This window comes from Tursiops truncatus, chromosome 9, assembly GCF_011762595.2.
Source record: "Tursiops truncatus isolate mTurTru1 chromosome 9, mTurTru1.mat.Y, whole genome shotgun sequence".
Classification (NCBI taxonomy): Eukaryota; Metazoa; Chordata; class Mammalia; order Artiodactyla; family Delphinidae; genus Tursiops; species Tursiops truncatus.
In genome coordinates this window covers 32,836,458-32,854,514 of record NC_047042.1, presented here as the reverse complement: position 1 = coordinate 32,854,514, position 18,057 = coordinate 32,836,458, and the positions used below count along the sequence as shown (strand labels likewise).

Here is an 18,057-nt window from a genome sequence, read left to right as displayed (position 1 = left end):
AATATTATATCTCAATATAATTGGCTTTCTTTGAGATGTGTTATTTGGTACATTGTTATAAATTCTTCTAGGAAGGATTCCATAGACTTCATCAGTTTTCTGAAGGGGTCCATGACACAAACAGGTTAAGAACTCTAATGACCCACATGGGAAAGGAATCTAAAAAAGAGTAGATATAGGTATATGTAGAACTGATTCACTTTGCTATACACCTGAAACTAACACAACATTGTAAATCAACTATACTCAAATTAAAAAAAAATGTTTAATCTACTTAAAAAAAAAAAACCTGTTGCATGAGAGGGTCTTATTCAGAAGAGTGCATGAACTGAGTTGCTTGATGTGGCTGCTGTGTGGAGAATGGCACTTGGGAGCCAAAGTGGGATCAGGGAGAGCAGAGCAGAGAAGAGATGATAGTGGTGAAAACAAATGGACTGATATGCCTGACTAAAGCAGTCTAAGGAGAAAGAATAGATGGAGGAGCAACTAGGACAGGAGATTGAGACCCAGGATACTGCAAAATTTAAATTCAGGTAGAAAAGCAGTAGCCAGAACAGGACACCTAAAGAATGGCTGGAAAATAAAAAGAAAGCTAAGATTGTGTGGCATCATAGAAGCCAACTAAGAAAAGTACTACAAAAAGAGGAATAGATCATTTACGTCAATTGCTGTGGAAACCAGATGAAATTAGAGATTTCTACTTCCAGCCAAGATAGGTTAACAGGGACAAGATTTACCTTCCCGCTTGACACACCTAATAAACTAGAAAAAAGTATGTGAAACAGTCTTCTAACATTGGACATCAGGCATAACAAGACAGTGATCCCTGAGGAAAGGGAAACAAATGAAATGAATCTTATCATTGACCCAGGTTACTGTCAAGTTATAAGCCTAAGAGCTGGAACGGGAACCTAGGCAGAGCCCAAGAGGCCAAAGTAGGCAGTCTTCAGAGCAAAGAAGTAGAGGGAAGAGAGCAGCTCAGAAAGAGAGTTCCACAAATATGCAGAGGTTCTCCCTTGACTCTTCATCTGAGTACTAATTAGTGCATTTACTGAGAAAACTGACAAAGGCAAAGGAAAGTATAAGAAGGAAAAATTCTTGGAGCTCACAAAGGGCCAGGAATAGTTCTTATTAAACCAACCAAAGTGAGGAATCTCTAAATTCATGGGGAATTTAGTTGAATCTTAAGAAAAGTATTAACTCAGCGTAGGAAAATTATTCCCAGACTAAACTCAGCTCTGAGCCCAGCAAACAAGACCCAACAGCAAATTTCAAAAGTATCAAACTGTTTCCAAGTAATTTAAATGTGTTCCAGAACAAGGTTCAATAATATGTATAAGAATTCAAAAATAACCAATGAGTAAAATTTACAATGTCTGGCATCTAATCAAAAATCTCCAGGCAAGAAAAACAGCAGGAAAATAGTACCCAAAATGAAGAAAAAAAATCAATCAATAGAAATAGACCCAGAAATGACACACTTGATAGAAATAGTAGGAACATTAAACAATTATTATAACTATATTTTATATGTTCCCAAAGGAGAAAGGGAACCAAAAATCATTTGAACAAATAATGAAAAAAATTTTCCAAATTTGATGAAAACTGAAAACCCACAGATCTAAGAAGCTCAATAGATTCCAAGCGCAAGAAACACAAGGAACGCTACGCCAAGGCACACCATAGTCAAATTGCTTAAAAACAGTGATAAGGAGAAAAATTATAAAGCATCCAGAGAAAATCATCACAATTTGTATAAAGGAAAAAACAAGAAATATCACAGAGTTCTCATTAGAAACAATGCAAACCATAAGACAATAGAGCAATATCTTTAAAGTAATGAAAGGAAAAAAACTCAAATTAGAATACTACCTGCAGAAAAATACCTTTCAAAAATGAAGGCAACATGCAGAATTTTTAGGTAAAAGAAGGCTAAAACAATTCATCACCTGTAGATGTAGTGCAGACTACAAGAAATGTTAAAGGAAGTCCTTCAGGCAAAAGAAAATGGTACCAGGTGGAAATCTGAATCTATACAAAGGAATGAAGAGTATCAAAATGTTCTATGTAGGGGCTTCCCTGGTGGCGCAGTGGTTGAGGGTCAGCCTGCTGATGCGGGAGACACGGGTTCGTGCCCCGGTCTGGGAGGATACCACATGCCGCAGAGCGGCTGGGCCTGTGTGCCATGGCCACTGAGCCTGCGCATCCGGAGCCTGTGCTCCACAGCGGGAGAGGCCGCAGCGGTGAGAGGCCTGCGTACCGCAAAAAAAAAAAAAAATGTTCTACCTATACAAAGGAATGAAGAGTATCAATAATGTTTTTTAAATAATCTACTTTAAAGAAAAAAAGCATTATAGTGTGGGGTAAAGGTAAAAATGTATAAAAACAATAGCCAAAAGACTGGAAATGGAAGTATTCTATTCAAGGTTCTTAAATGGTATATACTATTATATTACTTGAAGGTAGACTGTGATGTTAGTGGCAGTCAAAGTATATTCCAGAGCAAAAAAGTTACCCGGGATAAAGAAGGTTATTTGAAAATTATAAAAGGATCCACCTATCAAGAACTGAAAACAGAAACAGACAAATTCACAATTATATTCACAGATTTTAATACCCTCTCTTAAATATTGATAGAATAGGTAGATAAAAATTCAACTGGGATATAGATGACTTTAATAGCACTGTCAACTAACTTGACAACAACCAAGCTGACAACCAACTAACAGACATTTATGCAAGAATCCACCTATCAACAGAAAAATACACATTCTTTTCAAATGTACCTGAAACATTTACCAAGATAGATCATAACACAAGTCTCAACAAACTTTAAAAATTTCAAGTAATGCAAAGTATATTACCTGACCAAAATAGAATTAAATCAGAAATCAAGAATAAAAGTGGCCTGGGAAATCTTGAAATATTTGGAAGCTAAATAACTCACTTGTCAATAATACACAATCAAAGAAGATATCAAAAGAGAAATTCAAAAGTATTTTGAACTGAATGAAAATAAAAACCAAACATAATCAAAACATGTGGTATGAAGATTAAAGTGGTACTGAGGAAGAAATTTATACTACTAAACACCTATATTATATTAAAAAGAAAGATCTCAAATGAATAAACTTCCCCTTTAAGAAACTAGAAGGGTGCTTCCCTGGTGGCGCAGTGGTTGAGAGTCCGCCTGCTGATGCAGGGGACACAGGTTCGTGTCCCGGTTCGGGAAGATCCCACATGCCGCGGAGCGGCTGGGCCCGTGAGCCATGGCCGCTGAGCCTGCATGTCCAGAGCCTGTGCTCCGCAACGGGAGAGGCCACAACAGTGAGAGGCCCGCATACCGCAAGAAAAAAAAACGAAACTAAAAGGAAGAAAATAATTATAAAGAAGAAACATCAATGAAATCCAAACCTGCTTCTTTGAGAACATCAATAAACTGAAAAGCTCTGGACTGACTGAGCAAATGAAAAGAGAGAAGACACAAATTACCAATATTAAAAATGAGAGTGGTGATATCACTATAGATTCTATAGCTATTAAAAGAATAATAAAGTAATCTTATGGAAACTAATCCTACAACTCCAATGAAATGGACAAATTCTTTGAAGGACACAAACTACCAAAGCCTACTCAAGAATAAAATAATAGCTTGAATAATCTTATATCAATTAAAAAGAAATTGAATTTGAAGTTAAAACCTTTTTCATAAAGAAAACTGAAGGCCCAGGTGGCTTTACTTGTGAATTCTATGAAGTAGAAAATTGAAGAGGAAGAAGATTCCATTCTGAGCACAACATTACTCTGATATCAAAATTAGAGCTATTACAAGAAAAGAAAATTATAGACAAATATCCTTTATGAACATAGATGGAAAAATTGTTAACAAAATTTTAGCAAATCTAACCAACAATGTATGAAAAGAATAATACATCATCACCAAGTAGGGTTTATCCAAGGAATGCAAGCTTGGTTTAAAGTTCAGAAATTAATGTAATTTCCCTTACTAAAAATATAAAAGAAAAAACTATCCAATCATCTCAATCAAAGCAAAAAGCTCATTTGGCAAAATGCACCATCCATTCCTGATAACTCTCAGGAAACTAGGAATTTAAAGAAATTCTCTCAACCTGATAGAGGGAATCAACCAAAAATCTACAGCTGACAATATACTAAATGGTGAAAGATCAGGAATGAGGCAAGTATGTACACTTTCACCACTTCTACTCAACTGAAAGTTCCAGCCTGTGCAATAGGACCAGAAAATAAAAGGCATCCATATAGAAAAGAAAGATATAAAACTGTCTTTATTCACAAACAACATAATTACAGCATGATTATCATTCTATGGAATCCACAAGAAAAGGTACTATGGTGTCACACCAAAAAAAGGTACTACAACTGACAACTGAGTTTGGCTGACAACTGATCAGAATATGTGATCAATATATAAAAATCAACTCTAATTCTATAATCTAAAAACAAAAAGTAGGAAAATGAAATTCAAAACAGTGTCATGTACAGTAGTATCAAAAATATTAAATACTTGGGTATAAATTTGATAAAGATTATAAGACCCCCACACTGAAATATATAAAATATTACTAAGAAAAATGGAAGCAGACCTAAATAGAGAGAAATACCATGTATGTGAATAAAAAAATTCAATATTATTAAGATGTCAGTTCTCCCCAAATTGGTCTATATGTTCAAGGCAATCCCAGTAAACATCTTAGCAGGCTTTTTTGTAAAATTTGACAATCTGATTCTAGATGGAAATTCAAAAGGATAAAATGGATAAAACAACTTTTAAAAAGAACAAAGTTGTAGGATTTATAATTCCTAATTCCAATTTTTAATACAAAGCTATAGTAATCAAAATAATGTGCTATTGGAACAAAAATAGACAAATAGATCAATAGAGCAGAATAGAGTGTCAAGAAATAGACCCACACACATATGGTCAACTGTTTAGACGAAAGTGGCAAAGGCAGTTCAACAGAGAATGTATAGTCCTTTTAAGAAATGATGCTGAAAGAATTACATATCTATTCAAAAGACTCATCCTCAATCCATACCTCAAAGCACAGATGAAAATTAACTATAAATGGAATACAGACCTTACTGAAGAACCTAAAGTTAGAAACTTTTCATAAGAAAATACAGTAGAAAATCTTTATTACTTTGAATTAAGCAAAGATTTCCTTGCTATAAACACCGAAAACACAATTCATAAAAGAAAAAAATTGATAAATTAGACTTCACCAAAGTCCATAAAATTGCTATTTGTAAAACTTCCTTTTTTTGGCTGCACCACATGGATCTTAGTTCCCTGACCAGGGATCGAACCTGGACTCCAGCTGTGAAAGAGCTGAGTCCTAACAACTGGACCGCCAGGGAATTCCCTGTAAAACTTTTTAAGAAATGAAAACATAGGCCATAAACTGGAAGAAAATATTTGTGTCACATATGTGATAAAGGACTGTGTCCAGAATATACAAAGAACTCCCAAAGCACAGTTATAAAAATACCAATAACCCAATTGAAAAATGGGCAGAAGATTTTAATAGACATTTTGCCAAAGAAGATATGCATATGGGAAATGAGCACACAAAAAGATGCCTAAAATCATTAGGCATTAGAGAAATGCAAATTAAATCATAACCGAGATGTCATGATACATCTGTTAGAATGGTTATATCTAAAAAGACTGTACCAAGTATTGGTGATGATGTGGAGCATCTAGAACTCCACATTTTGTTGGTGGGAATAAAAAATTAGTAATCCCACTTCAGAAAATCATTTAGCAGTTTCTTAAAAAGTTAAACATATACCTACTATGATCCAGCCACTCCTTTTCTAGGTTTTTACCCAAGAGAAATGAAAGCATATGTTCACACAAAGTCTTGTATGTGGGTATTTATAGTAGCTTTATTTGTAATAGCCCCAAACTTGGAATGACCCAAACTTATGTCAACAGATAAATTTTGGTATATCCATACAATGGAATACTACTCAGCAATGAAAATGAATGAAATATTAATTCATGCAACAGAATGAGTAAATCTCAAAGTAATTATGTTGAGCAAAAGAATCCAGACGAAAAGAGCACATACTATGTGATTCCATTTATTAAAAGAAAACTCTAGAAATTGCAAAACAATCTATAGTGACAGAAAACGCATGAGTGGTTTTAGTGGAAGAGCACTGGCAGCTGAGAGGTATAGAAGAAACGGAATACAAAAGCAGGAGAAAACTTACAGGGGTAATGGATATGTTCACTATGTTGACTGTGGTGAAGGTTTCATGGGTGTGTAGTTATGTCTAAACTTTTCAAATTGTACATTTTAAATATGTGCAGCTTATTGCATGAAAATTATAACGCAATAAAGCTCTAAAATATATCAGATTAAATTTTTAAATCTTTAAGAGATTTGTTTAGCTTTTTTAAATGTTTTCATATCTCTTTACAAAATGCCTCTAATTTCATATATTTTTATATCAAATTCTGTTAAAACATGCTATAACCTGTAACACAGTTAGGTAGCACAGAGTCCTTCATGATTTTACTAAAAATTTTCATTTTGTTTTGATCCTATTTCATTTTATTCTTTTCTATCTTATAACTTTATTTAAGTAATACCCATTTTTTTCCATCTGTTTTATATTTTTAGAGGCAAAAGGGTAGATTATTCTGTAGGAGCAAGACAGCCCTCCTACATTTACTGGCTCTGTAATTTACTGGTATTGTTCCTAGGACATGCTAAGCCTTAGTTTCCTTACAAAATGAGGTAATTTTATAAAGAATTTGACAAAAAAGAAAATCTGTATTTAGTGCTCCACAAAGAGTTGGAATGGAACTTTTAAAATTTCTGTATATTCTGTTGGACAGTGACCTAACTGAAAAATAAGGCTCTTTATGATGTTAATCTTCAGAAAACTTCAGAAAGAAAGATAATAGGTAATCAAATTATTAAGTAACCCCAGGTTTAGCCAATCCTGAAAATAGACTTTAAAGGCTTTAGAATTTTAAAAGTTCTTTTGTTCAAACAATGGAATTTCTATTATAGTTGCCAGACTAAAATTAAAGCAAGAATTATAAACTATTTTATAGTCTTTCCTGACATGTTTCTCTGGTTATTAGGTTCATAAACGCCATTACTTCAAGAGTGAATACCATGAGGAAGTTTTAACATATGAAATGCCTAGTAGTTCGCTGTCTACTTTCCTATTCAAAATAATTACTCACTACAAAATTATTCATAGATTTTTTAAGTTTCTGAAATAAATCCTCTACATATTCCAGACAAGAGTAAGGGGAATTCACCATTGTGTTATTTATCCTCTGATTATTGTGACCACTACCTCCCCATAGCACCCTCCATGGATCCCAGGAAAGACTGGCAGACACCAGAGCTACTTGCAGTGTTCTTTCTCTGTATAAGATCTGGGATTTTGCATAATATTATCCTTCCTTTTATAATAACATCAGCAACAGCTAACATTTATTGGGTACATACTGTTTTCAAATACTGAGTTAAGCTTAATTCTAAAAACAATCCTCAGGCTTCCCTAGTGGCTCAGTGGTTAAGAATCCACCTGCCAATGCAGGGGACACGGGTTCAAACCCTGGTCAGGGAAGATCCCACATGCTGTAGAGCAACTAAGCCCGTGCACCACAACTACTGAGCCTGTGCTCTAGAGCCCACGAGCCACAATCACTGAAGCCCACGCACCTAGAGCCGTTGCTCTGCAATGAGAGAAGCCACAGCAATGAGAAGCCCACGCACCGCAATGAAGAGTAGCCCCCACTCACCACAACTAGAGAAAGCCCACGCGCAGCAACGAAGACCCAATGCAGCCAAAAATAAATAAATAAATTTAATAAAATAAAATAAAAAAATAAAAACAATCCTCTACTCAGCCGTAAAAAGGAATGAAATAATGCCATTTGCAGCAACATGGATGTACCTAGAGATTATTTTACTAAGTGAAGTAAATCAGACAGAGAAAGACAAATATCATATGATATCACTTATATGTGGAATCTAAAAGAATGATACAAATGAACTTATTTACAAAATAGAAACAGACTCACAAACTTACAGTTACCAAAGGGGAAAGGTGGGCGGTGAGGGATAAATTAGGAGTTTGGGATCATATACTCACTGCTATACATAAAATAGATAATCAACAAGGACCTACTGTATAGCACAGGGAACTCTACTCAATATTCTGTAATAACCTATATGGGAAAAGAATCTGAAAAAGAATGGTTATATGCATAACTGAATCACTTTGCTGTACACCTGAAACTAAAACAACATTGTAAATCAACTATCCTCCAATATAAAATAAAATTTTTATTTTAAATCCTGTAAGTTAGGAACTGATACCTTCCTCAAAAAGATAAGGAAACTGAGGCTTAGTGATTGTAAATAATATGTTCAGATATTGCAACACATAACTTATAAATAGGAACCCCAAAACAAGCTTTTAACCAAGATATTAGAAAAATATTTCCATAAATAAGTCACAAAGCTACAAAATTTTCAAGCTTAAAATGCTAGAAAAACTTTTATCTTTGTCTCTGCTTAGTTCCTATCTAGATTTTGTCCTATGCTAGAGCATGATGTGCAATCCAGTTTAACAGGTGTAAAGGAAAATATGCCTGTTATTTCTTTCGTGAGTCTTAGGTCTCAGAACATGTGGGTTAATTTGTACTTTTTTAATGATAGTGGCTGAGTGAAATGCCAAAAGGTGATAAGTTGCACAAATAGTCACTTTTGTGTAAAATTTATTTTGTTTTGAGATCTTTATCAGTAATATGGGCAGTAAAATTTTTCTAAGAAAAATTCTACTTTCTACTCTGTTACCTATTATATTTGACATTTTACATTATAGATTTATTCAAGATTGGCTAACTTCTCTAGGTTCCATTATGCTCTCAAACTGGGGTTATAACCAAGGTATTTTATTTATAGACAAGTCTTCCTGAAGTTTCTCTTTAAAAAATTTTTAAATTAAACAAGTCTGAATGGCCTTCTGTGGTTCTGGGGATATTGGCTTCTGTTCTAAATGGAACTGTTCATCCAGTATTTTCCATCATCTTTGCAAAAATTGTAACTGTAAGTAAAATTTATTTGCTAATATTTTTAACAATTTTAAACAATGTGTAACCTGAGAGAACAGACTTGGTATACTTTGACCCAGGAAGGGGAAAATTGGGACGTGTAGTAGGTCACCCCTAGTGTGGGATCCATGATAGAAAGGTTAACTAATGTTCTCAGGGGATAAGCCAGCCTCTATTGTGAAGTGTTTGGCTGGACCTTGTTGACTGGGCAATCAGTAAAGAAATTGCTTTGTTTTCTAATTCTGACTCCAGTGCTGTATCAGCATTCCAAAGCACTGAAGTAATAAAAGAGACAAATACGACCACTCTTTCTTTCAACTGGTCTGAACAATGGCCATTTTTTATTACCAGCCAGCTCAGAGAGAGGAAATAATGAGAGTTTGGGATTGTGCTGGGGAACCCAGGAGAGCTGATGAATTCATGGATCTTATTAGAGCCACCTTAAGTCTTCAGTCTCCTGGACTGTTGCTACACTGTGTCAACATAGATGCCAGTATATGTATAACTACTAATTTTAGGAACAATTTCTGGAGAAATTTATAAAGGTCTCATATTGCAGGTAGTACTCTGAATAGAGGAATATCAAGAAACCTGAGTTATGAGAAGTTATTAGAAATAATAACTCAATCAGAAAACTAATTTCAATAGTTTCTTTGAAAATATGTGGTGATATTAATAGCAGATAGAGGACTCATTTGTCTGATCCTGTATTTACATAGCTTAAGTGAGAGAATTAAGAGTGAATTATTTTTTTTATTGAAGTAGTGAATTTTTTTTTATGTAATGAATGTAAAGGATAGAATAATGGTGCATTTTTTCCCCCAGAAATATGTGGAAATTACTGTGTTGAAATTCACTTTTAAAATCCTGATGAATAGACATTTTAGTTTTTTCTCCTTCTTTTATAATATATTCTCCTCCAATCACCTGATTAAAAAAATCTATTCCTTTTCAGATGTTTGAAAATGATGATAAAACCACATTAAAGCATGATGCAGAAATTTATTCCATGATATTTGTAACTTGGGGTATTATTTGCTTTGTCAGTTATTTCATTCAGGTAAACTTTTAATGAATTAAACAAATATGTACGTGATTACTGTTTTATGTCATCCTATTTGAGTTAAAAATAGTAACTAAATATAATAACTAAATAAAATACAAATATGTAAATATAGTAACTAAATGTTCCAAAGAAATAAATAAGACAGTTAAAAATAAATGTAGATTTTTGTTTGTTTGTTTCTTTTCCAGGGATTATTTTATGGCAGAGCAGGGGACATTTTAACCATGAGATTAAGACACTTGGCATTTAAAGCCATGTTATGTCAGGTCAGTGTTTAGTTGGGCTTTTTTCTTATTTTATTTTAAATGTGTTTTAAAATATTCTAGCTTTTAGTTTTTCTTCACATCAATTTCTTGACATAAGCTTTCCTTTGATCATTTAAAAGCATCCTTTTTTGTGTACCAAGCAGCAACTGTATTAGAATTATTGTACTGTATTTTCTAACAGAAGCAAGTCCAAAATTGTTATGTTCAAAACTGCAGTTTATAGAAAACAAGGTTTAGAGTCCACTCCCTGTTCCTTGCATTTATCTTGACAACTCTCTTTTAATGTATAATGTAGTTGTTCTAGAATCAGAATGGAGGCTAAATTAAAACTGAAAAGGAGTGTTAAGAACTACAGTATCTGGGGAAACATGTTTAAAAAGGAGTTAATTTCTATAGTTCTCATCCATCTGCACAGTTTAAGTTTTTTCATTGCTGACTTCTGAAGGCAGCCATTCTCTGAATTCAGATAACATCAGTCTAGCTGGCAGGTTGGCTTGCCACAGCTGATCATTCACACCTGTGAAATAACTAAAACTAGGTGTATCAAATAGTAATCCTGAAAAGTGAGTCTTGGGGGCAAATGACAGGAATGTCTCAGACTGGCACCTCTAAAATTCTTTCAGAAGGCCAAGGTATATTGGGTTACCCTGAAAGCCAGTAATCATTTGAAGCCCTTTGCCACACTTTCTGTCACCAGAGCTCACCGTGTAGGGGCAAATAGCTTCCTGCCAGGGTCATTTCTTTTCAAAAGTAGAGTTACTGTCACTCCAGCCGAGTTGTCAAAACCAGTTTTTACATCTTGTGACTTTTAGCAGTAGTGCTCAAAGGACTGCTGAGTAACAAAACTCCTCCACCTTTATGTGCTCTTAGAGGACAACAAGATATAAAATGAAGCGAGTGGGACGTTTCCCATAGCAACTTAATGCTCTGAAGCAGTTGGTGCCTAACTTCTTCTCTCAAAAAGGTCCTGTCAGAGACAACTGCAGACACTCCTTAATCCAGAAAAACAAAAATCTACTTGAAGGGTCATAAAATGATTTAATGACTGCACATCTTGTCTCGCTCACATTAAGCTTGTACTTTTGGGGTTTTTTTTTATGAACAATTTATGTCTACCTCAAATCTTTGATGAAATTAGGTGGGATTTTAATTAACTAATACTATGTTTCACACGACAATTTTGGTCATTTTTGGTTTTTGTGTATTTATGTTTTTATACATTCAAGGACATTTATTTTCAATTTTCAGGAACTTTTGAAAATGTTTTCTGAATGTCTTAAAGAGTATAAACTTTAACTTTTCCGATCATTACTTTGAACTTTCTTTCTAGAGGATTACAGGATGCTTTTGGTGGAGGAGTCCCAAGACCACAAGCCAGTTAAACCAGTGAATATTGTTAATCAAATATCCTGATGGCTGATACTGGATCTTACTCCATTGCCTAGCATTAGCCACGTGAACAGTAGGACAGTAACATTCTTGGATTAAGTAGCTTCTGCCCATAAGAATACAGCAATCTGTAAACCATAAACTCTTCTTCAAAACACATAGAAAGACAAACAGACAGAAACTCTGTGCTATTCAGCAGATGTTATTAAATTCTCCCATAAATTCACCTGAGCCCCTTTCAGCTTACCATTTGTTTTACCTCTTCATTCTTTAGCACTCTTTTTGCTTATTTGCTTTCTTAAATTGGAAGAAAAGAGTAATGTATTTGGCCTTTTCTCAATAAATGTCTTAACGAATTTCACTTTTCTCTGTAGTAAGGGAAGTTCCTAATGTACAGTTTCGCCCTAACTCCTATTACCTGTTTGTTTTTTTCTCCCCTAAGATAAGATATTTTAAGTCTTAGAAATCATGCTGAAACTTGCAGTGCTTTTTATAACCATTTTGAAACCTCAGTTGAAATAGAGGTATTTATGGAATCAGGTGTGGTCTTTTTGTACGTATAAAATCTCTATTTTATTTGATGACTTGAGATCCCTCCAGTTGAAAAGAATGTTCTAATTGTCGCTGACTTCAGTGGTTATAAATAATCCATTGCTTATTGTGTTTAAAGCTAAATTTATATTTCTTAATGATAAATATTGACCTATAAATCTATTAGGTTTTTTAAAAGATATGAAGGTTTTTTTTTGCCTATTTCTCTCTAAATTGGATTGGCTAGGGCTTCTGTGGAGGGTCACTAAATCATAAGTTGATGGCATTAGTGGAGATCACTAAGGAATCTCAAAAAGCTACTTCCAAAAGGATTTGAGGTAACAAATCCTGAAGCAGGAAAAACATGTCAGGAAACTCAGCTGTAACGTTTCAGTTAGATGGGAGGCAGAACAGGATAGTTGATTAAAAACTCTGGCATCTGATTGCCTAGGTTTAAATCCTGGCCTCAGTTCTTTCCAGCTATGTGGCCTTGGGCAAGTTACTTAATCTCTCAGTACCTCTGTTTCCTCATATATAAAATATGGATAGTCAGTATCCGTCTCATAGAGTTGTGATGATTAAATGAGAAAAGACATACCACGCACTTATGATAGTGCTACTGTAATTTTTTATTTCTAATAGAATTATTGGCAGGAAAAAAATGGATTTACTAGTATCAGAAAACCTGCTAGCCTAGCTTATAATCATTTTACCATCAGGAAGAGAAGAAGCAAGCTAATTTTTACTCAATACCAGCTGTGCTCCAGAAACTCTGCTAAGTGTTTTAGCATATAATGCCTATGATGGAAAACAATCTCTAGAGTGCATAATTGCTGACTTGTTGAAAAGCAGTTTTGGATATCTTGCTGACTGAACATCAGAGAAAGACTAAGACTAGTCATATATGTATCCTTTGCCTTGCGTATTATAGCAATTACTATACTATAGAATCAGGAATGTAATAGTAAGTGATAAATTCTTTTTCTATATTTTTACTTTATATTGTTTCTAGAAATTCTTTGTGTATTCCATGTCATGTTGAAATATAGAAAGAATTATGCAATGTAAAATATATATATATATATTTTAGTATACAATAAAAAAACAGGTAATGTCTTCTAGATCAAGAGTGCTGTAGTTACTGTCATTGCTGATGTGTGTTCATGGTATGTTAGGCTCTTGACTCGGGTTGTATTCTCAAAGTGGCTACTGTGTAGTGCGTATCATGATCTCTATAAGATGCCCTTTGGGTGTCTAGGACCCTAAACTCTTTGGGACACCTTCCCAATCCAGGGGTTTAAAGAGTAGTGATGTCATGCCAGGATTGTAATCCCCCTGGCCGCTGCCGTATTCCTCCACGGGGGCTTTCTTCTCACACAACAGCATGATTAATGCACAGCCTTCTATCTCTCTTGCTTTTGTTTCCTTAGTTGGCAAAAATGTGTAACGTGGGCATCAGGGCCCTGGCTGGGTTGTAGTAAGCCAACAGTTCTTTTGCTCTTCACGCACTAAAAATCAGTCATTTTTTTGGAGACAGTCTGCATGTAGTTTAATCCACAAGAGATATAACTGGTTTGAGTACATGGGAGGAAACAGTCAATAACTAATAAAAGGAAATCAGCATTCCTCAAGTTGAGAGGTGCTAAGAAGTGCTATCTCTATTTGCTGTTGAAAATGAAATTGGTTATAACATTAGGCTTTTATTCCTTGTTTTTTGTTTTTTGTGGTATGCGGGCCTCTCACTGTCGTGGCCTCTCCCGTTGCAGAGCACAGGCTCCGGACGCGCAGGCTCAGCGGCCATGGCTCACGGGCCCAGCCACTCCGCGGCATGTGGGATCCTCCCGGACCGGGACACGAACCCGTGTCCCCTGCATCGGCAGGCGGATTCTCAACCACTGCGCCACCAGGGAAGCCCTATTGCTTGTATTTTTGACCTGTCTCCTTCAAATTGCATGCTTTTTGGCTGCAGGGTTTTTACAGCAGCCTTTCTGCATCTTTAGCTTCCCACAAGGCCCAGTACTTATAAGATCTAAGGGGCAATATGAAGTGTCAGGGAAAATCTCACCTATCTGGGTCCTGTAGAGAAGGAGACAGACTTATTTTTTATCATTTATATGTTTAGACAGAAAGGTTTGGAAATATTTCTAAACTGTGTTGTGCATTACTTTACTTTTTAGGTAAAATCTGCTCTCCACAAATTACTTGTGGAGTAAAATTACAAATTATTTTGTGGTTCGAAATGGCCATTTTAAACATTGATTATTATACAATATTGCAGCATGGTAATGAGTCCAAGCTGTTGGGCTTAAGTTCTTCAGTTTGTATCTAAATATAGATCTTTGTGAAGTAAGAAACAAAAGTTATTTGATCCATAGTTTTTACAAGAATTAAGCGCCTGTGAGTAAGGAGGCAGGCAAATGGCTTCTAAGTTAATGTAGCAAAATCGCAAGTCAGAAAAGGATCTTTTTGATGACCATATGTTAATTCCCTTTTTTCTCTAGGATATCTCCTGGTTTGATGATAAGGAAAACAGCACAGGAGCCTTGACAACAATATTAGCCATAGATACAGCACAAATTCAAGGAGTATGTATATTGCTTTTATCTTTAATTTATTTATTTATTTTTTTTTTGGCTGCGTTGGGTCTTCGTTGCTGTGCGCGGGGCTACTCTTCATTGGGGTGCGTGGGCTTCTAATTTCGGTGCCTTCTCTTATTGCGGAGCATGGGCTTTAGGCTCGCGGGCTTCAGTAGCTGTGGGGGGCGGGCTCCAGAGCGCAGGCTCAGTAGTCGTGGCCCAGGGGCTTAGTTGCTCCACAGCATGTGGGATCTTCCCGGATCAGGGTTCGAACCCATGTCCCCTGAATTGGCCGGCAGATTCTTAACCACTGTGCCACCAGGAAAGTCCCTGCTTTTATTTTTAAATGGTGTATGTATATGGTATGCATGCATGCGTGTACACACATGTGTTTGTGCATATATGTGAGCTATGCTGAGATGACCCACATCATTAAGGAGATCAGATATGTCTCAGGGCTAACAGGGAGCTCGCAGTGAAAGATATAAAGAAGCCTTTCTGTTCTGGACATTTTTAACCAAAAATAAAGAAGATTTAGGACATGTAATAGGATAACCAGAGGACTAAAGAAGATACCAAGAATGAGTTAGAGAAAAGAGCTCAGAATTAAATAGTAAGATAAGAAAAAGTAACAAAATGAAAACACACACACGTAACTTAGAAGTTTTAATAAAAGAATGAAGTTTAGTTGTTCCTTCCCCCCAGAAAATAAAATCTTATTTAGCATAATATGTAACATGTTAAATTCATATGCATCTGGAAATGGTTCTGTGCTAGTTGTTATACAGATCAAGTTAAAGAGATATGTGTGATCATGACTGGTCACAATACGTATAAATAAAATTCATTTTTATGAACCATATTCAAAATCAATGACAGAATGACCAGCATAATGTACGTACGTCAAAGTGACACTTAAATATTTATGGGGAGTAGAGTAGTGTGGAAGAGATGAAGAGTAATTTATTAGTTTTCTTCCAATTATTTTAATAAAATTAACCTGTATATTACAAGCAGGATTTCAACTATAATTGAGAAAAGGAATGCAAAAAAATTTCCCACTTTTAAGTGAGGTAAAGTTTTTGATCTCTGTTAAAATAAGAACTCTACGAGAATTATAGACTTTCCTTTTTCCTTATCGTTCATGTGGGAGAAAAGGAAAGTCAATGATGCACCTCTGAATGACAGAAAAATCTTAAAAGTATTTTTTTTGTTGGTTAGAAATACTGAAATGTTGATTACAGCATTGCTACCAGAGCAACAAATTGTCAACTGAAACAGCTCTTCAAAATTGTATTTTCTTTTGGAAGCTATTTCCACAGGACATGGCCACTATTCTAATTTTTGTAACTTTTGCAAGACTTCTTTGTTCAATATATACATATAAGGATAGATTTATATTACTAGAGAATAGAACAAGTTGGTTACAATTATGAATATTCACATGCTTCTGTATTGGTTTGGAAAACTAATTTTATGATGTAGAAAGAGCTCAAGAGGAAAGGGGGCATCATCTTCATCTCTTCCTGAAACTTTTTTTGATAATTTTGAAAACAAGACTCCAAATTTCACTAGATAGTATTTAAATTTTAAAGTAAGGCTGAGGAGCTGGATTGTACTTGTATAAGTGGGAAGAAAATGATGGATAAAATTTCACTTAATAGGTAACTAATGAGCATAGCATTAATCTTCCATAGCACAATAGAATCAGATAAATAACAACATCTGTGTTTAGAAATTCAATGGTTCACTACTTTTGGCAGAAGTATCAATCCCTATAATTCCCTTTGAATCCCCATTCTACAAAATTTGTTTTTTTTTCCTTTGCTGTGTGCACGTTTTTCTCTTACTACCTATCATCATTCAGATCTTTTAAGACTCCAGTGAAATAGGTATTCTTACTATAAGCTATACTTGATACGTGAGACATCTCTTTTAGTATTTACTTAAATGAAAAGAACAAATTAGTGCTAAAGACGAACATTACCCTCCAAATACCCATTAGTTGTTTCTAATACATAATGTTGTCTCTCATCAAGAAGAATTAATGGGAATATTTGTCAGTGTGATTCCTTATAAGCCTTTGACTAATACTATTTGAATCATTTGAAAATTTCCTGTTTCAGTTAGTAAATGTTGGTCTCATGATAACTTCTGGGCAAGTCAAATCATTTTCATTAAATAAGAAGTAGTAGCTAAACACTAGATGGGTGGAATACTGATGGCACATTTAAAGTTGAAGAATTTGGAAAGCATAGCAACCAAAGAAGGATTCCAAGAATAAGACTGTGTCTACTGGCATATAATTCACATAAACCCTTGCTTTGCCATATATAGGTAGGTTCATATCTAACTTGAATGGATTCTCTTTCTATCGAAGGAAGATTATTTACTAATCCTATTTGTCCACTATTTCTTTTATCACAAAGACACACCACACTAGAGATGAATCAGTAAACAATAATTTGGGGTCATATATCCTATCATATCAACTTAAGATATTTCCATCTCAGTTTCTTCATCATGTAATTTCAGTTACATGTTATTTTATCAAATGTATTAGGATGAATGTTTATAAACTAACCCTTTAATAACAGTAAATTTTATTCTGAAGCCCTTACTAATTACCAAAAATATAAACTCCTGGCTATTTTTAGATGTTCTGATACTTTGAGAGTCATGAGAAAAACATGTTAGTGAAATAAGGTTATAGGACAAAATGATTCCTGAAATAGTTGATTGAATACAACCAATTTAACTGGTATTATTTCAGCCCAAGGCAATGGCTTACTGCCAGTACATCTGTCAACAGACTATTTTCTGTGTAGTATGTAGTTTTATTAAAGGTATAAAGCCATTTTAAATTCTTTGGGAGACTGAATTTCACAAAGTTACAAAGTATTATTTCTGTATATTTTAGCAACCCCTTTTCATCAACCAGAAGTCTTACCTCACTTTTGTCCACATGAAAGTGTGTGACTGATGCCACAGTGTACACTTGATATACCAACAGACACAATGTTAGTTCCGAGAATTCTCATCAGAACTACAGTTACATTGCCCCAAGAAATAAAAATTTCCTTTATTAATTCCTAG

General features: G+C 34.7%; 1 protein-coding gene across 1 annotated transcript in view; it reads left to right on the top strand.

Annotated features, from left to right (window-relative positions):
* Nucleotides 1–18,057, top strand: part of ABCB5 (ATP binding cassette subfamily B member 5) — a 113,013-nt gene that overhangs the window by 60,865 nt on the left and 34,091 nt on the right. Inside the window, 4 exon segments of the mRNA XM_004316485.4 lie at nt 8,985–9,128; nt 10,089–10,193; nt 10,388–10,465; nt 14,887–14,970. Coding sequence (XP_004316533.3) covers nt 8,985–9,128; nt 10,089–10,193; nt 10,388–10,465; nt 14,887–14,970 — 411 coding nt within the window.